At 47.1% G+C, this 26,132-nt stretch overlaps 11 protein-coding genes across 11 annotated transcripts; 5 read left to right on the forward strand and 6 right to left on the reverse strand.

Annotated features, from left to right (window-relative positions):
• Positions 1–287: 287 nt before the first annotated feature.
• On the forward strand, positions 288–1,202 carry M431DRAFT_551452 (polysaccharide lyase family 7 protein; the record flags this gene model as incomplete). Its single annotated transcript, XM_024921336.1, has 1 exon — positions 288–1,202. One exon carries the CDS (start codon positions 288–290, stop codon positions 1,032–1,034), a length of 747 nt encoding a protein of 248 aa, XP_024776859.1. The 3' UTR covers positions 1,035–1,202.
• A 923-nt stretch (positions 1,203–2,125) lies between these two features.
• M431DRAFT_140151 (hypothetical protein) lies at positions 2,126–4,693 on the forward strand (the record flags this gene model as incomplete). Its single annotated transcript, XM_024912605.1, has 9 exons — positions 2,126–2,172; positions 2,304–2,420; positions 2,489–2,585; positions 2,638–2,918; positions 2,971–3,348; positions 3,398–3,464; positions 3,524–3,710; positions 3,765–4,131; positions 4,194–4,693. The coding sequence occupies 9 exons, from the start codon at positions 2,129–2,131 to the stop codon at positions 4,648–4,650; spliced, it is 1,995 nt and encodes a 664-aa protein (XP_024776860.1). The 3' UTR covers positions 4,651–4,693.
• A 458-nt stretch (positions 4,694–5,151) lies between these two features.
• On the forward strand, positions 5,152–6,765 carry M431DRAFT_518873 (hypothetical protein; the record flags this gene model as incomplete). The annotated part of the gene is made up of 1 exon (XM_024920374.1): positions 5,152–6,765. One exon carries the CDS (start codon positions 5,152–5,154, stop codon positions 6,763–6,765), a length of 1,614 nt encoding a protein of 537 aa, XP_024776861.1.
• A 137-nt stretch (positions 6,766–6,902) lies between these two features.
• On the reverse strand, positions 6,903–8,568 carry M431DRAFT_518874 (hypothetical protein). Its single transcript, XM_024920375.1, has 3 exons — positions 7,927–8,568; positions 7,598–7,849; positions 6,903–7,528 (listed from the first exon to the last, which is right to left on the reverse strand). Exons 1-3 carry the CDS (start codon positions 8,108–8,110, stop codon positions 7,083–7,085), a joined length of 882 nt encoding a protein of 293 aa, XP_024776862.1. The 5' UTR covers positions 8,111–8,568; the 3' UTR covers positions 6,903–7,082.
• Positions 8,569–8,592: 24 nt separating this feature from the next.
• Positions 8,593–10,392, reverse strand: M431DRAFT_506913 (hypothetical protein). The gene has a single exon (XM_024918883.1). The coding sequence runs from the start codon at positions 10,256–10,258 to the stop codon at positions 9,020–9,022; it is 1,239 nt and encodes a 412-aa protein (XP_024776863.1). The 5' UTR covers positions 10,259–10,392; the 3' UTR covers positions 8,593–9,019.
• Positions 10,393–10,688: 296 nt separating this feature from the next.
• On the reverse strand, positions 10,689–14,050 carry M431DRAFT_395659 (hypothetical protein). Its single transcript, XM_024914832.1, has 2 exons — positions 13,889–14,050; positions 10,689–13,820 (listed from the first exon to the last, which is right to left on the reverse strand). The coding sequence occupies exons 1-2, from the start codon at positions 13,918–13,920 to the stop codon at positions 10,745–10,747; spliced, it is 3,108 nt and encodes a 1,035-aa protein (XP_024776864.1). The 5' UTR covers positions 13,921–14,050; the 3' UTR covers positions 10,689–10,744.
• A 1,450-nt stretch (positions 14,051–15,500) lies between these two features.
• Positions 15,501–16,437, reverse strand: M431DRAFT_112899 (hypothetical protein). The gene is made up of 2 exons (XM_024911856.1): positions 15,895–16,437; positions 15,501–15,830 (listed from the first exon to the last, which is right to left on the reverse strand). Exons 1-2 carry the CDS (start codon positions 16,399–16,401, stop codon positions 15,561–15,563), a joined length of 777 nt encoding a protein of 258 aa, XP_024776865.1. The 5' UTR covers positions 16,402–16,437; the 3' UTR covers positions 15,501–15,560.
• Positions 16,438–17,727: 1,290 nt separating this feature from the next.
• M431DRAFT_493665 (hypothetical protein) lies at positions 17,728–19,924 on the reverse strand (the record flags this gene model as incomplete). Its single annotated transcript, XM_024917143.1, has 3 exons — positions 17,728–19,471; positions 19,516–19,723; positions 19,747–19,924. 3 exons carry the CDS (start codon positions 19,922–19,924, stop codon positions 17,728–17,730), a joined length of 2,130 nt encoding a protein of 709 aa, XP_024776866.1.
• A 673-nt stretch (positions 19,925–20,597) lies between these two features.
• M431DRAFT_80162 (hypothetical protein) lies at positions 20,598–22,343 on the reverse strand (the record flags this gene model as incomplete). Its single annotated transcript, XM_024922910.1, has 5 exons — positions 20,598–21,251; positions 21,308–21,558; positions 21,612–21,832; positions 21,914–22,030; positions 22,078–22,343. 5 exons carry the CDS (start codon positions 22,341–22,343, stop codon positions 20,598–20,600), a joined length of 1,509 nt encoding a protein of 502 aa, XP_024776867.1.
• A 509-nt stretch (positions 22,344–22,852) lies between these two features.
• M431DRAFT_551464 (hypothetical protein) lies at positions 22,853–24,160 on the forward strand (the record flags this gene model as incomplete). Its single annotated transcript, XM_024921337.1, has 1 exon — positions 22,853–24,160. The coding sequence occupies one exon, from the start codon at positions 22,853–22,855 to the stop codon at positions 24,158–24,160; it is 1,308 nt and encodes a 435-aa protein (XP_024776868.1).
• A 544-nt stretch (positions 24,161–24,704) lies between these two features.
• Positions 24,705–25,694, forward strand: M431DRAFT_493691 (hypothetical protein; the record flags this gene model as incomplete). Its single annotated transcript, XM_024917144.1, has 3 exons — positions 24,705–24,720; positions 24,775–24,863; positions 24,915–25,694. 3 exons carry the CDS (start codon positions 24,705–24,707, stop codon positions 25,692–25,694), a joined length of 885 nt encoding a protein of 294 aa, XP_024776869.1.
• Positions 25,695–26,132: the final 438 nt, after the last annotated feature.

The raw sequence follows: 26,132 nt of genomic DNA on the forward strand, positions 1-26,132 counted from the left end.
TCCCCTTAGCAAACGTTTTTGCCGGGTATGCGGCACAGCGGACAATCTGCATTCAGGAACATCCTGGCAGGCATTGGTGTACCTGTCAATTTGGTATTAGTGCTATATTCCACTGACTAGTTGGTCTGAAACACGATCATCACGACTTATGCGTCGGTCAGGACGAGACAAGTATATAAACAGCATGAAGATGCTCGTTCTGGCAATGTGTATCTCAACTCACCTCGAATAAGTGTAAAACGAAGTCTACTCACCGTGGTTCAACCATTTCTTTACAAACAATCATCATGCCTGCCCTCAAGACTCTTCTTGCCTCCGGCTTCCTGGGAGCCGCCTCAGCTCTTAACCCCAGCTGCGCTCCTGGCGGTAACTTTGATCTCAGCAAGTGGTCACTCCAACTTCCCATCGGCAACCCAGGCAGCCCGACCACTATTCCTGCTTCCCAGCTCGAGGGATGCGGCGGATACCAAGACCCTGGCCACCACTACTTCTTCACTGAGAGTGGTGATGGTGCCTTGGTCATGAAAGTGCCCGGTGCCCCCTCAAACACTGGCTGCGTTACCACGCCCAACAGCCAGCACTGCCGTACCGAGTTGCGCGAGAGCAACCCCAGCAGCTGGAGCCCCAACGCCGCCAACAACAAGCTCACCGTGACGCTGGCCGTTGAGCAACCAGACAACTCGGGCCACGGAACTGTCATCGGCCAGATTCACATTGATGACAGCGTCAGCACAAAGCCGGTTGCTGAGCTGTACTACAGCTCCAGTGGCGTCCTGGCTATGGGCGTGGAGCAGACTCGCTCTGGTGGCAACGAGATCATCACCACCGTTGGCAACGTCCCAGTTGGCCAGCAGTTCACCTACACCATCAGCTACTCCAGCAACGTCCTCAGCGTCAGCATCAACGGAGGTGCTGCCAAGGTTCTCAGCACCTACTCTCTGGATGCTCCCCCCAGCTACTTCAAGGTTGGAAACTACAACCAGGGCAGCAGCGCTTCCGATGTTCACTTCTTCTCCATCAACGTTTCTCACTAAGCGGTTTTCGTTATGAATCGTCATTTTTAAAGTAAATATTACGCAGGCAAATGGCCGCTGTATATATGAAAGGGAGACAACTAGCCTTGAATATCTCATTGCCCTACTTCTACAATGAGTTTTGGATATATCTACTATGAATAATGCAAATACTATTTTAAACGGGAATACTATGATGAACCCTGCCGTGACTATGAACATCTATAAAAGCTAACTGAAACATAATCGATCTTCCTCCATCTTGAAAAATTGTGATTCTCGTCGTCGATGGGAATGGCACATCGCTTCACCTGGTTAGCAGACAAGTCTCTTGGGGCATGTAAATTTGCGTCGTCTTAATTACATGTAGCCTACGAAATAAGGTATATACTAGTCACTGCATTACAACCACTACCACGTGCATAAGAGACATAACGATACCCGAATGTAACATCATTGGCACTTCTGCGGATCTTTGTAAACATCACGGAGGGGTTCCCAAACACCATTCAACATTTTCTGCTCCGTAATAAATGTTCATCCACTGAACTCCGCTCGTACTTCAACAATTCAAGTAGGTGTCGGAACTTGGGTTCCACAATCCAGGGGCATAAGATCCACTGCTCAGCTGCTGTGAGTATCCGTACATGTCGCTTCTACACAGGAGCATACTCAGAGTATGAGGGACGATGCGTACATGAGGCAATTGACTCTCACACAATAGTGCGCATTTACTAAATGCTAGATATCTTTCATTAAAGTTGATCGATCTCTCCAAGAAACATGTCAGGATCTCCAATCTCCAATTTTATAGCGGATGCAACGGCGCGAGGCTTACAGGCTAACCTACATCAAGACCAGATCTCGGCTTTATGATCCAGTCAAGCTTCCCAGTTCCAGATTTCCCGAGCTGGAACCCCGAGGTCAAAATGCCGAGCAACTGATAGTCAGCGCCAATGGAGTGCGGGCACGTACCACTGCGAAGTGCAACTCGGATTTTTCTCTTCTTCCCGAACTTTCCTTCAGAAGCTCGCTCGGCAGCAACTTGCAATCATCATAATCGCGACGGATTCACCACTGGCTCAATCGCACGTGTTTTATTCGACTTTACTACGATGTCACCTCCCTCGGCTCCCGAAAAGCCGACAAAGGCTTGCATGTAGGTAATCCAGTCTCCCTGGTATCTTCTATTGTGCGATCCCGCTGCTTCCGCATTACACATCTCATTATTTTACGAGTTTCACGATGGAGATGTTGTTATTAGTCACTCTTCGCTTACAATATCAACAGGACGTGCAATCATAGGAAATTGAAATGCGACGCGGCTATCGTTGGGCTGCCATGCAGCAGATGTATTGACAAAGGATATCCGGAAACATGCGCTCTTGCTTATAGACGCCGTCGAAAGTATGCGCTCATAATGCTCCCAATCAAATTAACGGCTCCCAGTGACCGTTTATCTTCAATCCATATAGGCCCGCGATCATAGCCAAAGACAAACCTCAAGCCTCGTATCATTCAGGTACTCGGGCTCAGCTAGCACGCCCTGCCGAGGCTAAATCTGCCGACCAAGTATGATTTGGAGCCAGATTTATTATTATTCCGTATATTGATTCACCAATAGGAACCGCATGTTTGTCAAGATGGTCGCATTCAAATGCCAGGATGGGACCTCATCGATGGTCATAAAGGAGTTCATTATATGAGCGCCCTTAGTCGGCTCGCTCGCAATGAACAAGCCCGCGCAGCTCGTGCCTCAGGGGCAAGAGCTGGCACAAATAGGCCAGAAAAAGAATCCAGATGTCAAAGAGCCAATGTGGTATCACGTAGTATGCGACTCGATGACGCTGATAAAGAATACCTTCGACAAAAAGGAGCTTTTACTCTGCCTTCGCATACTTGCTGGTATTACCTATTGCCATGTCCTTGCTAGACATTTCGCTAATTATTTTATTAGTGAAACAATGCTACGACAACACTTTATCTCAGTTTACCCACAAATTCCAGTTTTCGATTACGTTGATTTCGTGGATTCATACTTGTCAGGGTCATTTTCCTGGTTCATGATGCAGGCAGTACTAGCTTCCGCGGTGCCATATACTGCCATGGAGGTCTTGACAGAATGCGGCTTCACCGATCGTTTGACAGCGTTGGAGTTTTTCTTCTCTAACGCGGTGAGGTTATATGACTTCGAATACGAAGAAAGCCAGCTGGCCAAACTACAAGGGTCTCTCGTTCTAAGTACTGTCCTTGTATCATATACAATGGACAAAGATTTTCGGTTCTGGCACCATAACGCTGTGCGCCTTGCGGTAAGACTTGGTCTACATAAGGAGTAAGTCACAATCTCATACATATAAAGGCATAACTAAATGGAAAAAAAGCCATGTTGTGGAGGAGAAGGAACCTGCCATGAAGAATCTATACCAAAGGATATGGTCCGCAATATGTGTGAGAACTCTAAATATTGACTCCAGACGCCGAGCATGCAAAAAACTGATTCTTCCCAGTGCCGTGAAATCATTTTCTCCATCATACATTTGGAAGCGCCCAGATTGATCCAGTATAGCATCCGACAAGCACCCGAAGTTGAATGGTGGAATACGCCTATCCCAACGTCCCATGCCTCAATCATACCGTCGTGGACCCAAGGTCAAAAATTTTATAGTAGTGAACATATGAAACTAGCCATCATAGGTAATTTTCGTGCATACTTGGAGATAATTTGCCATTGTTGCTAAACAGGAGTAGCTATTCGCTGGCAAGACGTTTTACGCGCATTGGACAGCGAACAACAACCAACGAGAGAAAACATTGCCGAAGAAATGTCTTGCTCTTTCGCAGAATGGCGAAAATCTCTTCCAAAGAACGTGTCATTTAGTCACAGCTCTTCGCAGGACAGAGTCGATGAAATCTGGGTAGCAGCTCTGGAGGCAAGCTGCTTCAGGTTTGAGTGTATTTTCTACCGTTCATTGCTCCGTCGCACTCTTGCTCGCGGAGCGACTGGCGGGCAAGTAGATTCCCTGAAACAGCGACTTCGGATGGCAATATTCGAGCTAGACACCATTGTCAGCCGCCTCGTGATAGCTAACCTATTAAGATTTGCTAATTTGAACTTGTAAGTGAGATACTGTCGTTAGTTGGTGTCTATGGTACTTTAGTCTGATGACAGAAATGTAGGCTTGGCTGCGTCACCTGCTTATTAGCACTCCATATCGAAACAGTTTTAGAGCCAACTGAGTCGCCAATTACAAGATCCTTGGCTGTCACATATATTCGTCGCACCGAACTAGCTTTGCAACAGATCTGTGAAGTCGTTCCAGCTATGGAGTGCAACCTCCGTCTCCTTCACCGGTTCCTTGATCAGAAAAGGCTCGACGCGGCCTCTACCGCCGATGTAACACTGGCGGATAATCCATTGAGCGGAGAAACAGAAGATCGAGAACTTGAGCCACCGAGTCAAAATTTACAAGATCAAAGTGGCGCAAATGAACTAGAGCCACGGGCCGACATAATGAACAGCAATTTACGGCTCCAGGATGAAGATACAGCCGATGATATAGGCGATGTGAATGACTGGCTCGATGGCCTAGTATGGCTCGATTATTTGAAGGATTCCAATATTTTACCTAGCTAGATGCGTGATAATGATTGTAAATAATTATAATATCGTGGCGGCGAATATCTTGATGTTTGCAGATCGGCCGTCGTAGCCTAAAGTGGTGATGGCCTCTCTCTTACCGCAAGCTCAGCCCTGCGGTTATACTGTCACAGCGCCGCTTACCACTTTTGCGACCTCGTTCTCTCACATATCCTTCCTTTAACGAATCAGACGAATAAACAAACAATTCCGTATGGAGACATCTCATCGGTGTCCGGCTAGGTTGTTTACTAATACTGCCTGATCCTTCGGCTCGGCTTTTGGCTGCTCGGGAATTCAACTTTTGCACCGATAACAAAATTGGAATCTGGTTTATCTCACAAATCAACCTCTATTTCTTCTGTATATAATATGTCAATGCCTCTCTTTTAACCGAATGCCCTGGGACAGTTCCGGCTTACTCTCAGTGCCAGCAAAAGAACAATTAGCACCGGCCTACTCACTTCAATCGTCCTTGCTTGCACGACCGAGCCTGCCATGTCGGATACCGAACGCACTCTATATGATACGGATGAATCGCCACCTTCTGATCCCAGTACGCAGACAATCGCAAACTCGAAAATCACTTATGTACGGTTCATTCTCGACCGGCCACTCATAACCCCAGCCGTATTGAGCCACCGGTATGAGGGCTTGGGAACGCCCTCAAATCCATATCTAGTCACTTGGATCGAAGATGATCCTCGCAACGCGAGGGAATGGTCTCAGGGGAGGAAAGTACTGACGACCATTATTATGGCAATGCTCACACTGGCGGCCTCATTTGTCTCATCAACGTATTCGGGGAGTAGAAGCGAAATTATCTCTGATCTACATGCCAGCGAGGAAGTGTTTGCCCTTGGGCTTTCACTTTACGTCTTGGGATTCGCTCTCGGCCCGTTATTCTGGGCACCATTGGGCGAGTTGTACGGTCGCCAGATTATTTTTTTTATAACCTATGGAGCATTCACTGCGTTCAATGCTGGTAGCGCCGCTGCTCAACATATCTATTATCTCGTCATCCTACGATTCTTTGCTGGAGCATTTGCTGCTTCAGCTCTCACAAATCCCGGAGGTGTCATTGCCGATATGTTTGATGCTACTCATCGAGGCTTGGCCATGGCTTTATTCGCAGCAGGGCCATTCATGGGGCCAATCCTCGGACCTATCGTGGGCGGCTTCTTGGGTGAGGCGCACGGCTGGCGCTGGGTTTCTGGATTGACGGCCATTTTCTCGGGAGCTTTATGGATTATCACTGCTGTCTTTGTGCCAGAGACATTTGCGCCGTTTCTTTTACGGAAACGAGCAGAACAGCTGTCGAAGTTAACCGGCCACTCTTATCGCAGCAAACTTGAGGCTGGCAAAAGCGAAAAATCCGCTTGGGGCGAGCTCGCAGTATCGTTGACTCGCCCGTGGGCATTACTATTCTATGAACCCATCGTGCTACTTTTGTCTCTCTACATGTCTATTACCTATGGGACGTTGTACATGTTTTTCGGAGCTATACCGATCGTATTTCAACAACAACGCGGTTGGGGGGAAGGACAAGGGGGATTGGCTTTCATTGGAATACTTGTTGGAGTGATCTTGGCCGTCCTATCGTCGATTCTATACCAGAGACGCTATAAACGAATGGTGCAGAAAAACAAGGCCAGTGGTGGCACAGGATCTCTCCCACCAGAAGCCCGCCTACCTATGGGCATGATTGGGGCAATAGTTCTACCCATCGGCCTAATTTGGTTTGCATGGACAAACTATCCGAATATTCATTGGATGGCTAGCATCTCGGCGGGTGTGCCATTCGGTTTTGGTATGGTACTGGTCTTCACATCCGTCAGTGCTTATCTGGTGGATACATACATGGCCTCCGCCGCCTCTGCGCTGGCAGCCAATGTAGTTATGCGCTCAACTTTTGCCGCCGCCTTCCCTTTATTCACTGGGTATATGTATGCAGGGTTGGGAATCCACTGGGCTTCAATGATTCCAGCATTCTTGACATTGGCTTGCGCCCCGTTACCTTTCCTCTTTTACAAGTGGGGTGGCCGTATACGGGTTCGATGCAAGTATGCAGCTGCTGCACAGGATGTCCGAAAAGCAATGGAGGAGAAATAGGATGCAAACGATAATGTAGTGTTGTTGCTGGTAACTTAGAAGATCTGGGGGAGAGCTGCGAGCGGTCCAAGTCATTGGCTGAAGAGAGATTCATGTCCACTGAGGATTTGGAGAAAAGAAAAATACATTGTTCCCCTCGCGATGATAACAGGGGTAGCTAACTCTATAGACTAATAACAATTAAAATGATAGACACGATATGAAATATTATTTTCCGATGCATTGCTGTAATAAGCCCTGAACTCGATCTCGATCATTTGAATCAAAATTGATTCCGAATGGTCTCCGATCCACGACGCGTTCTCGTTCTTTTATGCTCAGGCTCGGCTTCCGACATTGATCAGTTGGAATCCATTCTTGAACGACTTCTCGCCACGCATCAATAAGCCAATCTCTCCCGGGTGTCTCCAGTGGAGCCAAAATACAATGACCAGCATTGGGAGAGCGTCAAAAATGTAAATGAAGGTCTCCCTGGAAAGCAGATACCCATCATTTCCTTCGACGTATTCGATAACACGGAATAGATTTCGAATGATTATCAAGATAGCAGAAACGTATAAAGTCTGGAGGTAGACTTGCCAGCGGACCTCTGGTTGTTGTGAGCGAGCCGTTGGGATCGACCGCATTCGATAGTGGAACACGCCTGCGACGACGACGAAAATGGCGAACCAGATTAATTGCAGCACAAGGCCTCCAATAATGACGTTGTTGCCGGTGTGGGACATGGATGGATTGTTCTTTGCCGTGGCTAGAATCCCGCTACCTAATTATGGTACAAATTTGTGTGATTAGCGAATGTCCTTTAGACGAGGGTGGGAAACATGGCTCGTACCTCCAGCCAGCATGAGGAAACAAACAACATCTCCAGTTACGAATATCTTAGTCAACCATTGTGGTCTAATGATCGAATGTTCTTGTCCATCGACAAGGAGGATGATTCGACCGAGAATCATGTAGATAGAAGCCGCGAATAATGCTGGCGCAAGCAAGATAAACATGCTCTGGATAAGGTATGGCCCCAGAGTCCAACAGCCAACGTCTTGGACTCCAGACCCAGCTCTACCAGCGAAGCCAATAAACTCAACTAGAAACCGAGTCGAAGGTTAGCTCTTGTGCGTCTCTTCGTGGTTGACAGCACTGAAGATAGGGGACCTAGCGTACAAAAACAGCCGATTACCAATGGAGTCAAATACCAACTCCTTGTCTTCCACATCTGTATAAAGTGGAAGACGCCAGATAAAAAGAACAGAATGCAAAACAAAATGGCGGCACCCAGAGAAGGGTGGTATCGGTAGTAAGCAAACGTGGCATGCTGCCAGTTCGGGTCGCAGACGGTGCTGCTCATGGTGATTTAAAGGCAATGTAACGTGCAGTAGGGTATAATAAAGGAAACAAACTAGAGGTGCTTGAAGAATTGATGAAGAAGTGCTTGGAGTCAAAAAAAAAAAAAAAGATAGAAAGGACCTATTGCTACATTTAAATGCAAAGGATGTATCCGTTGTTCGACAACCTGATTCTCCCATCTCCACTCCCGGCACAGCGCCACTGGTAGTCAAACCTAGAGTGTCAACTCAAAAAGCAAACGAAAGGGTCTTTTGGTCCGCAGTTCACCTCGTTGGCGGCTCTTGTCTGCGGCCTCCTCGTAAGTCGAATTCTCCGTATACGTGGATAGGCGTATTGTTGAGTCTGGGATTGGCGAAACTCTATGAAGTGCTCCGTAGGATTTTCCATGTACGCGTATCTCCCCAAGGCTTTCTTGAGAAGTCTGTCTAAAGGGTCATGTACCCATGATACTAATTCCTTATTCTCCATTTTCAAGACGAAGCTGACGAATAGACCTACGCAGTTCCCGTGTGTTTACTATTACGAAGCCAATCCGTTGTGTTCAAGATAACCTAGTTCCAGAATGCGCCGCCCCCTGATCCACCCGCGTATTCCTGCTTCTCTCATTGGCCGGCCCTAAATAGCTTTCTTTGGCTCGCATAAATTCCGTCGAATCCATGATTTTGCTGGGTCCCTGGACATTGCCGTGTGAATGAACTCCGCAGTCTACTCCGTACCTAGCAAAGATGCATTCACTCAGAGATACTATCGCTGCACCCATATTATGTTGGTCCAAAGCATCTTGGCGCTGTATCTTGCAGAATGCGACGCCTATTTTATTCTAGTCATGTTCCGCATTGCCATCTATTAACATTAATTTCCATATGTAGAATCCCATTATTTTAGGTTGGCTTAAGATGACGGCTGCGTATTACTTGAGCTCTACTTCTCCTTCAATGCTTTGTTCCATACTACCCAGTACAGATATCTGCTCTTGAAATGCCGTTGGATATATCGCGGAGGTATTACTTATGACTTTAAGCTGCTCATTGGGCCATACCAACCACCGCGCCCACGGTGTCCCTAAATAAGTCGATATTGACTCAATCAAAAAGCGTCCGGAAGGACCAAATACCCAGAAATGCCGTAAACGATGCAAAAGAACGGCGTGGAAAGATAATATGATGAGTGCCTCGGGTATTCGTTGCCCGAGCATTTCCCCAAACCTGGCTGGTATGAGAATTGAAAACGCGACGGTGAAGTGCACCCGAGTTGCTGGACTGATGCGATGGAGCTCGAAAATCCACTGGAGAATCTCAATAGCCTCAAGACACACGTCTTTATCGGATTCTTCGAGATCACATGCGTCAATGAGAGAGATTACATCATCACATTCCTGAGGCCGCCGCTTGCCAAGGCCCCTGGCCACCGAGAAGTCCCTATGCCCAACGATCCCATCAACGATGTCTTTGATGGTTGGCCATGCTTTTTGTATTACCGCGCGCACACCTTGATGGACCGGAAAGTAGGTGCCGAGTCGTTCGAGGAAAGAGTTGAAGTCGCTGCTATGAAAAGTCTCAAACATGACCTGAAGGCCAAGAAGCGAAGCATACAGAAACCAGGCGCAAGAATTTTGCTGAGACATGGCCAATTCGGACCTGTTGAAGAGTGACAACGCTCGCGTCTGGAGTTCCGTTGCTTTGGTGCGGAAGATTTGTTGCTGTCCCTGGTGAACAGTGCTCAAGTGTGCCGCCGATAGGGCAAGAAGTTGATCCATGAGATAAGGGTTGGCGAGAGCGCATTGCATCACCACTCTACGCGTCGATGAGGGTAACGGCAGGATGCTCGCTTTTTCAAGCCCGCGTGATTCCAAGTGGTGAAGCAACTCAAGATGCCCCATACCGTACGCTTGATCTCGCCACTCCTGAGTAACCCATGGTAGATGCGGCGGAACCGCAGACGGCGATGGCGACGGCGAAGGTGTCGGCGTCAATAGTGGTGCTGCTGGTTTTGTTCGAAAGGGGCGATAGGACGGGCGTGTGTGGCGGTATGAACAGGAGCGGTTGGTGATGGAACAATTCAGGCAAATTGGAGAACTCTCGTCGCATTTTTTATGGCGCTGCTTGCATTCTCTACATCCGTGCCGGGACTTGCGGTGAGAGCTACGCATGATTGAGTTGTAGAGAAGGCGAGCGTAGAATCTCAGATGGAAGAGGACGAACAAATGCGTTGGTTATGAAGCTAGGGCGGATCTCTGCGATTTAACAATGAGGAAACTGTAAATAACAACCCGAAACTGATGAGCCACGACGAGTAATTATGATTTAGCAGACAACTTTAGGCGTACAGTACGTGTAGTTGATACGGTGTGCTCCATAAACTCAGCCACAAACTGGTCGTGTTGCCCCCGCTGTATGGTAACCCCGTATACAGAAATACGCTTGAAGGAGAGAGAAGAGGGCCCACACTTACATTGACGAACTTGTCATTTTTTGTCTATCAATTAGAGTTATATTTTTCTATCTTACGGATGAAAAACGTGTAGTTGATAGGTCGTACAAAGGAGAAGGATGTAAAGGAGTTGTGGTATTGATGTTTCGAATGCTCGCTACCCTGTAAAATGATTATATACGGCGTGTAAAAAGCCACACACGTTTTAAAGCCTGAAATTACCCTCCAGCAGAATATTAACCGCCTCTTCCCAGCCTCGAGAGGAGGCAATGTCAATGACGTTTCGCCCCTGATCATCCCTGGCCTCTAGATCAACACTGAACTTGCTACTCAAAAGTTTCAGTATTCTCATATCGCCATTTTCGATGGCCTGCATAAAAGCGTTCCAGCCGCGGTACACCTTGTTAGGATTTGCGCCCTTGTTGAGGAGCATTTCCAGAATCTCGGTATCGTCGCCACGGCACCTTCTGACGGCCTTGACAATAGGGAGATGCTCACCAGGAGCATTCAGATCTGCATGGCCATCAGTGATGAGGAATTCGACCATCTCCTTCATGTCTTCGCGGATAGCCGTGGTCAATGGAGAGAAGACTCCGCCGTTCTTATCCTCTACCGAAACACCTGCTGCGAGCAACAGCTTGACAGACTCAATCTGATTTGCCGCTACCGCCATTTCCAAAACACCTTTGTATGCGCGTGGCTCAGCAAGCACCGACAGGATGCGCCTCAGAATGGGTGGGCTTCGCACAGCCATGCATACTGGCCAATCTTGACCTCGCTTGTTGGGGTCAGCTCCCCTAGCAAGCAGGACTTCAATCATTTCCATGCGGGTTTCCCGAATGGCGGTTGTCAGTGGGGAGTATCCCTTAGGACTTCTCTCATTTGGATCAAGGCCTTGATCCAACAGCCATGACAGCGCTTCCATATTGTTCGAGCTGACTGCCGTCTCCATGATTCCTTTGGGAGAATGCAAATCTGCACCTGCAGCCACAAGTGCTGGCAGTAGGTGGACACGATTATGCGTAACGCACTTGAAAGTAGGATACTCGCTAGCATTGACGTTTGGATCAGCGCCACTGCTAAGCAGCAACTGAAATATGTCCAGTCTATTGTCGCGAATTGACGTGCAGAGGGGAGTATAGACACCGTCCTTCTTGGCATTAGGATCCACTCCAGCTTTCAAGAGCACGCGGACAGCTTCGATATTATTGAGACTGGTTGCCAACTCCATAATGCCGGGGCATTTCTTATAGTCAGCGCCGTGGCTAAGAAGCAGTTGCAGGCAAGGCGTCTGGTGTGCGGCCGGCCAGAGCATATGCTTAGGACCAGGGAGGTTTGGATCTGCTCCGTGGCCTAAGAGACTGCCCACAATGTCAACCCGACCAGCGTTGATTGCGTCGAAGAGGGCCGTCTTGCCTTCTCTGTTCTTCTCGTTTGGATCAACCCCGTAGTGGAGTAGAAGGTCAATCATCCGCTTTGGAGTCTTCTTGTTAATCGATGCAATGAGCAGAGTGTTGCCATCCGGAGTACCTTGTGACAAATCTCCGCCATACATGAGCATAAGATGCGACAAGCTGACTTTATTGGTCGTGATAGCGGATGCGAGCGGAGATTCCAACTCCGACCCGGCGAGGAGATTGGGATCCGCTCCATACTTGAGAAGAGTGATTGCTCCAGAGAAAAACATCTTTTGAACAGCTGCATAGAGTGGCGTGATACCATCGGCGTCTGCTTCGTTGGGGTTTGCTCCGAAGAGAAGAAGAAGTCGAACACTTTCGGAATCATGGAGATTCACGGCCTCCGTCAGGGCTGCATGGGGAGCCACTCCTCTATCCAGCAACTGCTCAATCAACTTGTGATTCTTTCCACGAACAGCGGAGATGATGCTGCCTCTGAGATTTTCGGCGTCTGAGCCTCCCGTACTGCGAGGTGTCCAGCGAGGCATTGTAAATGGATCGACCTTGAGCCTTACGGGGGTCTTTGACTTTCCAAGTTCCATACCAGCCAGTTCCTCCAGGAGCGCATCTGACTCTGAGTTTCCAGTGTGTGAAGATGCATCTCCGATAGTGCTAGCCCGGTCAAAAGCTGGGGCAATAGCAGAGTTGGCTCTCTCCGATATTATCGAGCTTGGGGTAGTCATGCTGTAGTGGTGAAGAATGTCGTCGGACGGGCCACGCGAAGCTGGGAAAGGCTTGTTTCCTAGACTAGAGTCAGGCCGGCGAGAAGATGATCTTTCGCTCCATGCAGCTGATGAAGCAAGCATTTGCTGGTGTTGTCCATCGACGGCCAGCATCCCATGGTTCAAAGGAGACGGACGATGACGGGACAGATCCGGCTCGGAAGCCTTCACCTTAACGCGACCGGAATTGTCGTCCAGCCTGTCCAATGCCGCAGCTAGTCCAGTGAAACCAATACCCATACCGCGTTCAATCTTTTCGGTACCCAAAGTCCACTGGAACAGCAGCGCGCTCATTCTTAGGCCTTCTTTTGTGCGTTCAAGAACCGACGTCATTTTGTCAACATCTGTGTCTCCGAATATTTTCCCCCATCCGCGTCTCATTTTTCCCATGGTGCCCTTGCGCTCATATTCCAAGAGCTTGCTGAGCATCTGATCCAGGATATTGAAGTCTGACTGGGCCACCCGGAGCTTCTTGTCCAGTTCCACAACAACATCGGGTGGTAGTTCGGGAGTTGAGCGTCCACATTCTGCGAGGCCAGCTTCAATGGAAAAGAGAATTTGGCAGGTATCAAGGAACAAGTGCGCTAAACGATCGAAGTTTGGTGAAAGTTGCTTGACTGTCGTCAGATATTCGAGCATGCGAACGGAGGTGCGATCTCCGTTGGCAGCAACGACATGACAGAGCTCGCTGCATTTGACGAGGGCTTTCGACGCCTGGCGCGACATTTTCGTAGGCTTTTTGATGGTCGCTTGCGGTTTTGAATTTGAATTTGAAGAGGTTTCAATATTAGTGGTGCTTGCGGCTTTGGGAACCGGCGTGGCCAAAGGCGGAGGAGATTTCGGTGTGATCGGATCGATCGGGTGAAAAACAGTAACAGGCCCGGAGAGGAGCTCGTCGGTGTTTAATGTAAATGGTTCCTTCTGGGGAGTGAGAGAAAGAGCCTCAAAAAAGTCAAACTGTTGGACAGACTCTTCTTTGGGCACAACAACTCCTGGTTGATGAGTTGAAAGCATTATGCCCAACGAAACAGCATTGCTCCAATAGCTCGGGAAATGGGGGGAGGGACGGCAGGAGCAGGCAGAATTTGAACAGCTATTTAACCTATGACAGTCCGATTCAGCAAGTACTCTAAACTGCACATTTTGATCGATTTTGAATCGAATACTAACTCACATTGCCTCTTTGGCGTCCAGGCCATCATCGCAACTCCATAGTGGCCACGAGGGACAGGGATCGCCCATGTCTAATTAGTGTAGCCTCTCCACATCCCAACAATAGTCTATTCAGCTTTTCTTGGATTGGCGAATCACACTGCCCGCCATCTTGGCCTGGCCTCGGCCATGTGGAGCCGAATGGTGTAGCTCACGGATCACAGCAGCAGCATCCGCGCTTCGTATTCCACAGCTCAAAGGTCAATGGCCTGCCTGTGCGTCCACTAACTATGACTGCTGAAACACACTATCAAGACGCGAACATTTTGCTGCCTCTGCTAAGGCCGGATAACGAAAAAGTCTGACGCCTCGATCCAGGGGTTTCGGGCATAAGGGGAAGGTATAGGCTTAGAGTTGAAGCCTTTCCGGCTGCTAGCAGAGACACTGTCATGCACTCCACTTGCCAGAGTCCCGCGTGATTGTGCATCTCAACTACCGAGGATGCCATCAGACTTCCCGTCATCCACTAGTTGAGCTACTCGACGAATGCTTGCCAGTATCGTAGTAAACCCCCCAATGACCTGGAGATTCAAGCCGGCATTGAGAGTGAGAACGTTCCGGCTTACGTGCATACTCGATCTTGATGTTGTGGAGTTGCGGCCCCGCAGCTCCCTTTCTTGCAGCTCTAGCTACGGAGCAATAACTGTCTCACTCTGTCCAGCCGCGGCCTCTCAGTCTGGTCTGGAACAGATGTCTTTGTGGTGGCAATTAGTCGCCGAGAAAAAGCACTGAGGACGCGTTGCACGTGGTCCTCTTGTTTTATCGCTTCAAAGTAGCGCTATTTACAGCTCCGTACTTGAAAATTGATGCCATCTAGCTCAAGTAGCTAGCTCGGCCGGTCTAGTACGAAAAAGAAAAGATATTTGAGCACTAGCAACTTTCAGCCACTATGAGATTTGATCTAGATCGAAGTGAGCTTGCCGCCGGCGTAGAGCAGCGTCATAGAAAGAAGTACAGGGAGTACGTAACATATCAGTTATCTCATGGTGATCTGTCTAAGGATTGGTCAGCGATCGGTGTATGAAATGATTACCTAGGTATTCAGGTTACGTGGGCTCTCAGCTTAGGTCGTCTAAAGCGAGAATACGGTGGTACAGAGAGCAATAACCTCCGATCAAGTACCATCGAGGTTGGCTTAAATTTGTAGTCCGTATTTAGACCATAACGATAATGCTAAAAAGCCTAGATCTTCTAGGCATCCTCATTTTCAGGCCGGCTGCGATGGCGGGGCCAACATCCATTCCATCCCGCTTGACTCCCTTGCATACAGCGTCGGGCAACCGCCTCGCCTCCTGAATCCCTCGACTGTCGGCTAACATCGCGAAAACGGGAACATTTTAAAACAAGGTATACTATATTCAGACATTGGAAGGACCGCCACAGTTTCCACTAAAGCCTGCATACACACTTCCGTCCAACGGCAACATGTTCGATCTATGCACTCTTGCAGGGAATTGAGAGACAGAGAGCGAGGTTGAGGTTAGATTAACCGGCTCTCTGTATCACCAGGGGGTTCCCGTTTCGCTAATTCTCCCTGCAGATGAGGCGCATCACAGCGGAAGCCTGGTGCCTTAAATTAATTGCTTCTTCTGACAAGTGAAAGTACAGAGTATGTTACGCATTTGCTCCACTAGACTGCAAGGCGTCCTCCGTCCACCGGCAAATTTACACCCGTGATGAATGCAGCCTCATCGCTGGCCAGGTATATCGCCGCCTGCGCAATATCATTGGGCTCTGTCATACGCCTCAGCGGCACAGATAACGCAAAACGCTCCCTTTCCTCAGGGGTATCGGCGACGCCACTGAACATCTCGAGGAGTCCTGTTGCGCCCCTTAGAGGACATAGAGAGTTTACGCGGACGCCGCACGGCCCGTACTCGGCCGCTAGGCCTTGTGTAATCTAACAGAGTTGTAGTTAGCTATATTTGGATAGCATTTGACAAATTATATGGCAGAAAACATACCGTGTTTAAGAATCCTTTGGTACCTCCGTAGAATACCTGACCGGGCCGCACCCTAGTTCCAGCCACGGACGAAGTGTTCAGGTAAACCCCATACTTCCTCTCGAGAAAATAGGGCATTATTACAGACACGCTTAGGTAGATTCCCTTGACGTTCACGGCAATGATCCTATCAAAGTCCGCTTCCGAGACATCTACACTGGGTTGCTTCCTGTACGTTGTGCCGGCATTATTGACAACGATATCGAGCTTCCCATAGTTCTCTTTCGCAAATGCCAGACCACTTTCCCAAGCACTTCGGTTTGTCACATTGAACTCCAAAAAAGCAGCAGATCCGCCGCCAGGATATTTCTTATCCGTAATTTCTCGAACGACTCTCTTGCCTCCCTCAACGGCGATATCTGCGACTATCACATGGGCGCCTTGAGCGACAAATCCATGTGCGATGGCTTCTCCAAACCCAGACCCCGCTCCGGTAATGATGGCAACTTTTCCCTCAAGTCTAGCCATGCTGGGTGGCCTATAGAGAGAGATGAGGATGTTTTTAAAAAGGATAAAGACGTCAAATTAATGGTATAAGTATGACTGCAGTGAGTACTGCAAGGTAGCAGTATAAATATTTGACGACTTATATTCGGAACAATGTTACTTTTATGTTACTTATAATTCGAATAGTATTCTCAATAGATCCTCATTGTTTCTTCTGAGGATCGGCGTATAAAGTGAACTTCATGGGCTAAACACCCCGCAATTCAGGGTAAAACAAACCCGACGGACCTTTGACCTCCGGTCAAATATGATCCTTTCGGATACTGAGGTCCCGGTACTAGTGTATTTGGTAAAAGTGACTAAATCTCCGGGTGGAGGGATCATGAGACTTATATTGTATTATCCTCCCAATACTTTTGTTTCTCCCCTGTATTTGCTTATATAGTTACTTATTGAGTCTTCCTATTTGAACAGATAAAAATTCCTATTTGAACAGACATGGCCCGTGCACTCGACAACCTTGAAATCCATTAACATTTATAACAGCTATAAAATGCTTTTATTAAAATAAAAAAAATATTTAAAAAATATATTTTAATAAAATAATACTAAATCTACTTATAAATATTTTTAAAACATTTATTTTTAATTTTTTAATTATAATTTTTTAATATTAAAATACTAAAATTTTAAATAAGTGTCTTTTGGTGAAAAATTAAGATTATAATATAAAATTAAAATAATAATATCTTATTTATATAAATAATATATAAGTATTAAGTGCATGGATATATATATAATATTTAGTAAAAAATCTTATATTAAAGTTATCTTAGATTTCTAGCTTATTTACATAGTTAAAATAAATTTCAAAAAGAGAATATATAAGATTATGTAATAATTAAAATGATTCTATTTTTAAAATATTTATTTTAATTTCTTATTATAGTTATTTTTATATTTAAAGTTGGAAGTGGTTTTAGAAATTTCAAGTGCACGGACCATTTAGTGCGGGGCACAGACCATATCTGTTCAAATAGGAATTTTTGTCTGTTCAAATAGGAAGACTCTACTTATTTTTCTCGTATAACTTAATCATGAACAGAGGAAAGTCTAAAGCGCGTTGAATGATATCGTACTAACCATAAGCCGCGCCAAATTTACTTGGCTAAGAAAATTACTGGCTGCTATAAGTGTCCAGATGCTGTTTTCTTGGATGCATGACAAACGATGTCGCTGACGTTCTTCGTTCATGCAGGATTAGGCGCCGATATTATCCTCATCTACCAAGTCGCTGCATCTGTGCTGTATTATTGGTATAATTATCCCCAACCTCCAACTACCAACCTACGACATATGCTGACCATCATCTGAAGGTATATCGGTATTCATGCCCACCATGTCCGGCAGCATGTCACCGAAAGAGTGAGACTGGCTGCCCATGAACCCATACAGAACGTCTTCATTGAAAGACCCATTCCAATTGCCCCAGTCCCAGTCTCCTCCTTCTATATATTCATCAGAAAGAGGCAATGGAAACCCAGGATTTTCGACATCCGCCTCTTGAGGCAACGATGCATCTGCATCATTTGGTCCCATGTCTGGGCAATCAATTCCATCGTCTCCAGGCGAGATTGCAACCCCTTTTGCTTCCATCAATTTTTTGATGATTATAATGGGACGCGAAACTGCTGAATTAGGTATCGACAGCTCCTCTAAGCATCTGAGGCTCCACGTTAAGAGAGTCGAGTGATCACTATCCCTTCCTCCAACTGCCGCTGCATTTCGCACGTGGATGGTGCAAGCCACGTAAACCCCGTAGCTAATGAGGTATGGAGCTGATCGTAGACTGTATCTAGCCCTGTATTCTTGGGCAATATTTGTGATATTCCTTGCAGCTATGGTGCATCTCTTCCAAGATGCAGTGGGAGCTCCTGATGGTAGATTCAAGTGACCCTCAGCAAGAAGTGGTCGATGGAGAAGAATTATGACTGCGTTATAGATGATGTGTAATGCGAGTATGTTAGGAACCGCACGACGGCTATTCAGAGAAGCTCCTGATGAAGGATCTAACTGAATAGGACTGGGAAGATTTGCTTCCCACTTGTTCAGCGCCGCATCTATACCATCCAAGCTCGCCATGGCTTCGGCTGGGGTCGCTCCAACCACATAGAAATTATCTATGATACGTGAAACGATCTTGAATAGTAGGCAAAGCTGTTGGAAACAAGAGACAGAGTGTATAGGACCGTAGGGAATGCTTGGCGTCTGAGAAGAGCTGCTAGGAGTAACGGGGTCGACATATGGAGCCCATGGCTCATTCTCCTCCATAATGTCATTCAGCTCGTGGGATACATGGGCATCGCGAGGTCTGATGGCAACTGGGCGACCAAGATACAGACTCTGAAGCTTGTCGCAAATAAAAGCGCCCCAGAACACACGCCGATAGATCTCAACCTCCTCTGCATTCTCCAGCGTAATTTTGTGGTTGAGATGAAGCCCTAGATCGTAGACCATGCGCGACGCAGCCCCTGTCAGCAGCCATGCTTTAGTTGTCATTCCCTTGGCGTTGTAGGTCCCCCCTAAGAGCAAAAGGCCAACTATTGTTGGTAAGCTGGGCGATAGTAATAAGTTGCCACTGGACATCAGCTCATCACAACGTTTAAAGAAGCGTCCTCCCGAGGTACTCGGATCCGTTGGGTCGTCCAAGACTTCCAATCGACAAGAAAATTTGCTCGCACAGGCAAATATAGCGTTGAGGAGAAATTTGGACGAGAATCGACCCCCCTGCGCGATGTCGCGCATTAATGCCGGGCGATATGTCAAGAGAAAAGTGTGATGTTGCCGGTTCCAGTGTAAGTCGAGTAGATGAATCGCAAGATCTATGGGCACTCCATCTAACGAGCTCAAAAGTCGTAGGCGATGTTCTTGTTGCCTCGAAAGAACAGCGTTGGCCAAAAGTCCGTTTCGCACGTATACCAAAGCTACCGGATCCTGGTGCTCTTCTGGTTTGATACACGACTGAAGAGCAGAAGAAGGACCGAATACATTTACATTTCCCCCCTCATCAGTCCATAAATAGGGGGATGAGCTATTTCTTCGGGATCGTGAGCGGTTGGTCGACCCGAAATCGACTGGTTGGGAGTGCTGGCCCTTGATCGTTCCTCGCAAAGATCACGCCACGACTTCAGACGCTCATCAGCCGTCTGTGCTGGCTCAATATTGGTGTCAGATTTCTCTAACTGCCCCGTTTCCTTGATTTGTCGGATTTGTCTTTTCAAGTACTCATTTTCTGCTCGCAAATCGTCCAGCATGGCCCGTGTAGGCCTGTCTTCTAGGTTAGCTGAATGACTTGTATAATTCAACGGCTCAATTGATGACTGTACCTTGCCTTTGGTGCTTGATGTATGTAGACGCATTCTTTCCCGTGCTTCAGACAAGATGCACAGGATGGCTTCTGTGCGCTGCAACGGACTTTTCGTATGCGACAGAACTCGCAGCTACGGGCCAGAATACGGCGCTTACCACCTTGCCTATCAGACATTACTAATACTGAGACAATTTCCTGATGCTCAGAGACATGGGTGTATATTGGGTCGCTGGGAGGATCATTGAGTATGGGGTAAGAATCTGGGGTATGGGGTTAACAAGCCGACATGTAGACGGATACTTATACTCCGTCAATTCTAATGTGCATTATGTCCGATAATTCGATCGGAAAATACGGGAATAATACCCCAATTAATACGCCACATGCACATGCATCCACTGCGAAGTGACAGGCCTGGCGCGAGACTTAAAACCCTGAGGCCTCTCTTTCTCTTAGCCTAATACTAGCTCCGATTGGCAATACTTACTCAAGACCGAGTTTGGGCTGGCGGTCATAGTAATGTTTACAAGATTTTGCAATACCTTTCTCTCAATATTATATTACAATATGCAAGGAAATCTGCTTCGAAATCGCTTGTCATAGTTCATGTTGCGCTATAACTGCCCTATTAATGTTATTAGGTTTCTGGATGTTTTGATGAGGGACTGTGATGTTGCAATTTAAAAAATGTTAACGTATGTTGACGGAGCAAAGAGATGTGCTCACTTCACAACGACACGGCAATGAACTGTAAGAATAGAGCTACGGAGTACATTAAGTGATATTTGTGAGACACATCCACTGAGTCTCTGAATAGGAACAATGTATTACTTTAAACAAATTAATCTCACAGAGTGTACTTGAAGAACGGACTCTTGTCCCCGTCGTCCTTTCGCTCTTCATCCAATTGCTCCCGATCCCCCACTGGGATTGATTCAATCAAACGCTCGTCGGCGCGATTAGCCCAGAGCAACAAGCATAGTTGAGCGATAGCTGTCACGATACCAGCTGCGAAAAATGACGCCAGCACCAAGTAGGCAGTGCGAAACTCTGGACCTTCCCTGCTCAAAAAAATGTTCGACCCAACGACACCGCCAATCACATTGCCCAGTGTGAATTCCAAAGCCATTCCAATAGATCGCTTCCATTGTCCAGCCAAGTTGTTCGAGATCCAGCAGACGATACCGGGAATAGTAGGAAATAGCCCGCTTGCTACCAAGAAGTTTGCGAAATAAACGACACCTGGCTTCTCCCTTGGCGAAATGACGAGGCAGATGATTAGACCGGAAAGGCCAACCAAATATGGTATCACGATGGATTGAAAGCGTTTCTGAATCTTGTCGGCAACAATGGCGTTTAAAACACACATGATACAGGCAAATGCGTAAATCGGGATGGTGAGAAGTTGAGCGTTCGCAGCTGTATATCCAAGGAGATTTATAGTTGTCGGTAAGCTGTAGGAGAGAGAATATGTTCCAGTAGAAATGGTGAAGAACATGATCTTGATGAGATAAGTCAGAAGTGAGAGCGTTGGAGATATGTTGAAGCAAAACTCACACATCCTAGATAAACCTTGATGTCTCCAAAGGCTTGCTTTAAATACTTCATTTTGAACTCGGGCTCTTTATATCCGCTCTCGTGTCCATCAAATTGCAACCGTAGCTTAATGAATCTTTTTTCTTCATCTGTAAGCCATTTGACATCGTCTGGAGTATCGCATATGAAAGGAATCGACGCTAGAGCTATAATAATGGATAGCAGACCTTCCAGGATGAAGATCCATCTCCATCCACTATAACCTCGAATTCCTGAAGTTTTGCGTTAGATATCTTGGCTATTCATCTCCGCTCGGTACTCTTACCATGCATAAAACCGATTCCATACGCCAAAAGGCCAGAAAATGATCCTGCTAAACTTGCCGCCGTGTAAAACAGAGCCACTCTAAAATGCTGCTCGTACCGAAGATACCATGTTGTGCAAAGGTAGGTGACTCCAGGAAATAGGCCAGCTTCCGCCACGCCGAGAAAAAAACGACCAGCCAAAAGACCAGAGTAACTTTGAGTCCAACCCATACACATCAATCTAAGTATGGTTAGAGTGATATTCCAATTATTAAATAGGCTCTGAGCCGCAATGTTTGTGTAAGTCTAGAGGAACACTCACGCAACTCCCCAAATGGCCATAATTCCAGGCAGCCAGATGGAAGGCTTTGTAAACTTGAGGCCAAGATTACTCGGAACTTCAAATAGGCCATAAGGGAAGAAGAAAATGGTCAAGCACCTGTGCATGTTAGTCTCTATTCATCCTATGGGCCGTGAACCACTTACCAGTTGAATTGGCTGTGAGACAAATGGAGGTCAGCTTCAAGGCCTTGGAGTCTCGCATTGCCTATGTTGGATCGATCCATGAAAGATATAAGGTAGAACACTGTCAAAACAGGCAATAATCTCCAATCAATCTTTCGGAGCAGTTCTTTCTGGCGTTTGGTATCAAACTTACTTAGAAGATGTTCGTATTCATCTCGTTCATTGGCGAAAGAGACAGTCTCTACATCGTCTCGCTGTTCTTCAATTGGGTTCTCTCCAAAATCCATTGTGGGCTAGAATCGATTGAGAAGAAGGTTAGCTGACGTTGATTACTAGAAAAAAAGGCATTTGCCGATTCAGTGAACTACATCATGGAATATTGAGTCAATAAATATACTAGAAATAGTAGAGGAAATGTTTCAGGTGGCGTCGCGGACAATCTGAGTCCGCATGGAGCAAGATGGCCCGTTTCCTGTTTGCGGGGACCCCAAGATCGCGGGGACACCGAGATCGCGGAGATGTAAAAGAACCGATTACTATTCTAGAATTTCTCACCGGATCGCATTCTTGTCTATACTGCCTCAGAATATGGCCCCGGACGCGAACTAATTATCACTAGGTTTCAGTGATTCTATTACCTCCGTGGGCGTTTGGAGAGCGGCCCTTCACCGACCGAAATACTAGAACCGACCGGATATTAGACACACGTATATAACTGGCCGAGGCTCTAGTAGTTAATCAGTTCTAGTTACCTACCCTAACCTTTTACCCGTTCACGACATAGACGCCTGGTACCATGTCGTCTCTTTTCGCCAACATCGTTCAGCGCCCTCTCACACAAGCAGAGAAAGCAATCAATTCGGATCCTGAGATAGCCCTCTCAGCAAATGACCTGAATCTTCATTTTGCCCTAAAGTCTAACGACTCTGCTTTGATCCATGTCGTGTCCCAGACAGGGAAATTTACTCTCTCGTTGGGTGTGGAAACCTCGACGGAAGCATTCATACTGAATGCCCCTGAAGAGTCATGGCGCGGATTTTTCGATAAACAACTTCGACCACCATTTCAAAGCTTTTGGGGAATGCTTCGTATCCTCAGTCCTGACAAAGGGGTCCTTATCAGTGGGGATAACGAAGCATTTGCCAAATTCTGCCGGGTCTGGCGGCTTGTCTTGGATCACTTACGGGATGCTGTTCATGGACGTCCAAGGATAGTCGCCTCAGCAGCCTCGTATGAAGAAGGAACTGAAGATGATGACATTATCGGTCGCTATATCTGGGTTGATACTGCATACGGAAAGACCAAAATCTTCTGCGAAACGGCGGGCAGCGGCCCCCAACATGTCTTATTTCTGCATACTGCTGGAGCCGACGCGCGCCAATTCCATACTATCATGAACGATAAAATAGCACAGGAACGATGCTCCATGTATGCCTTTGATCTCCCTGGCCATGGGCGGTCGTATCCCGGCGCAACCCAGTTGCCAGGAAGTTATAGACCAAATGAGGACTCGTATATTGATATCATTGAGAAAGTTCTCCGGAAGCTCACTCTTCATCGACCCATTGTCTGTGGCGCAAGCATGGCAGGCCATATTTGCCTCGCTGTTGCTATGCGAGCCGATGAGATAGGTGTCGGCGGTGTAATCCCATGCGAGGCATCTGATCATGTCTCTGCGTTGGTAGATCATTACGCCGTCGGCACTCTTCTAAACGAATCTATTCTAAATCCTGAGCGTGTCTGTGGCCTTATATCCCCTACGGCACCAGCGATTTACCGTCAGTTAACATGGTGGATTTATTCTTCACAAGCCACTGGTATCTTCCCTGGCGATTTAAAGTTTTATTTTAACGGGTGGGATGGAAGGGACCGAGCTCGTCTTATTGACACGAACAAATGTCCCGTGTACATGCTTACAGGCGAGTACGACTACAGTTGCACAGTGGCGGCAAGCAGAGCCACTGCAGAAAAGATCCCAGGAGCTGTCTTTGAAGAGATGAAGGGATTAGGGCACTTTCCAATGACTGAACAGCCTGCAGTTTTTCTGCTGTACTTTTTACGCGCCTTGGATTTCGTCCAGCAGTCAAATGTTGTTCCGAGTTAAAGATGTTGTGGCGGATTCTCAATGGAATAGGCCCAACTGGTAATAACAAGACTACATCTTTAGAAATTTTCGAGGAAATGTTGAGTTGGTTATCCGATAATCTCGCTGCTTGCAATGAATTGTATGGAAGTGTCCACCCTCAGCAATTGCCTCCCGTATCATCATTTCCATTTTGGACGGCTACGGACCCAAAGCTGCCGAAGCTAACACCTGGAAATCAGGAACGCCAATTCCTCGTACTAAATATCGCTCAGAGGACATAATCCTATGGAAATCAGAGGCATTACATGGATGTGCGATTTTGCTTTTCGAAGCGGCGGATTACCGAGCCTGCCCGTTGACGCGGTTTGTTGGTATGGTATCTCAACGACGGAACATGTCTTCCCGTGCCATATGATGCGGGCCCATTCCCGAATTTGAGCGAAGGCATTATTTTATACTTCGTTCGTAGAATCAATGCCTTGGTTATTTAATTTATTTGAACTCATTACCTTTTATCCCTATTTTGTGAACCGCTCAAGAAACCGCATTCATAACCATAGCGATGAGCTATGAAGCAGGTATACTTAACTGAGGTATTCGGCGTCGATTTCTGTTAATTTCCTATTAGACAGGTGCAAACATAACATCCAAGCAGGGATCTACCCCGGCAATTTCCTTTGTGTCTGGGTCATTTGCTGGCGGTGTAGAGTGTCTCGTCACAGTTAGTTGATCGGTAGACGGATGTCGAGGCGGACAATTGACAGCGGCATAGTATCCATTTGAGTTTGCAAAGACAAGCATGCAACTACAAAACACTCATATCGCAAGCAGCCCTTTAGTTGTTCTAAGGCAATTGATTCGCACGCAAGGAGTCGCTGCATTGTACACAGGATGCAGTTCACTGGTGTTGGGTACCATGTTGAAGTGTGGAGTGCGCTTTTTCTTCTTCGAAAACATAAAGCTACAGCTCACAAATGTGGTGCCCAGTGATTCGGTTCTCATGCATAACGTTTTGGCCGGCATGGGAGCCGGTGCCGCCGAGAGCCTGCTGGCCGTTACACCGAGCGAGCGCATTAAGACGGTATTGATTGACGATGCAAAAACGGGCAAGAAGCAATTGAGAGGCGGTCTGCATGCGGTGCAAGTAATATTCCGTGAGCAAGGGATCAAGGGACTGTTTAACGGTCTGTTACCAACAACTCTAAAACAGTCGATGACCTCGGCTGCGCGAATGGGTAGCTACAGCACACTCAAGCACATAGGCCGAAAGTATGGCGTGGAGAACAACTCGTTGACGACTTTTGCCATGGGTGCAGCTGCTGGTACGTTTACGGTTTATGCAACTCAACCATTTGACTCCATTAAGACGCGGTCACAAGCACTGAAAAGCTCGGGGACGATCGCCGCTGCTCGGAGTATCATCAATGACTATGGATTCAGGGGACTGTGGCGCGGTAGTACAATGAGACTTGGACGCCTTCTTCTGAGCGGTGGAATAGTATTTACTGTATATGAAAATACTCGCGAAATGATCGAGGCTGCTCTACATTAACAGCGTAAAACTTTATAGAATTTATAGAACATTGTTACCAGGTGATAGTCCTAATTCTCAGTTGATTCATGCTGGCTTTGCGGAGTACACAAGTAGTTACAGGGTTGAGAGAGTGTCATTGTCACTATTACAGCTTGGTGGAGGGGTAAGGGCGGCTCGGTGGAGAGCTGGAAGTAATCACTGCACGCTTGCAAGTAGGATGGACGTCAGCGTTGTGAAGATGTTAGTAGATTGGTACAAAGCCGGCATTAGAACTCCATGATTCAGCAAATGTGCAACATATAAATCTCATCAATATAATTAGTGTTTTTGGGTCATAATTACTACTGAATGAAAACAGGGAGACATAACCTCAACAGTACATGAATATGAAGAAATGAATAGAGGGGTAAAGTTACATCTTCCGTCTGAGAAGGAAAAGACTGAAGACTTCAATCC

The sequence above is a fragment of the Trichoderma harzianum genome (genome assembly GCF_003025095.1).
Source record: "Trichoderma harzianum CBS 226.95 unplaced genomic scaffold M431scaffold_4, whole genome shotgun sequence".
Taxonomy (NCBI): Eukaryota; Fungi; Ascomycota; class Sordariomycetes; order Hypocreales; family Hypocreaceae; genus Trichoderma; species Trichoderma harzianum.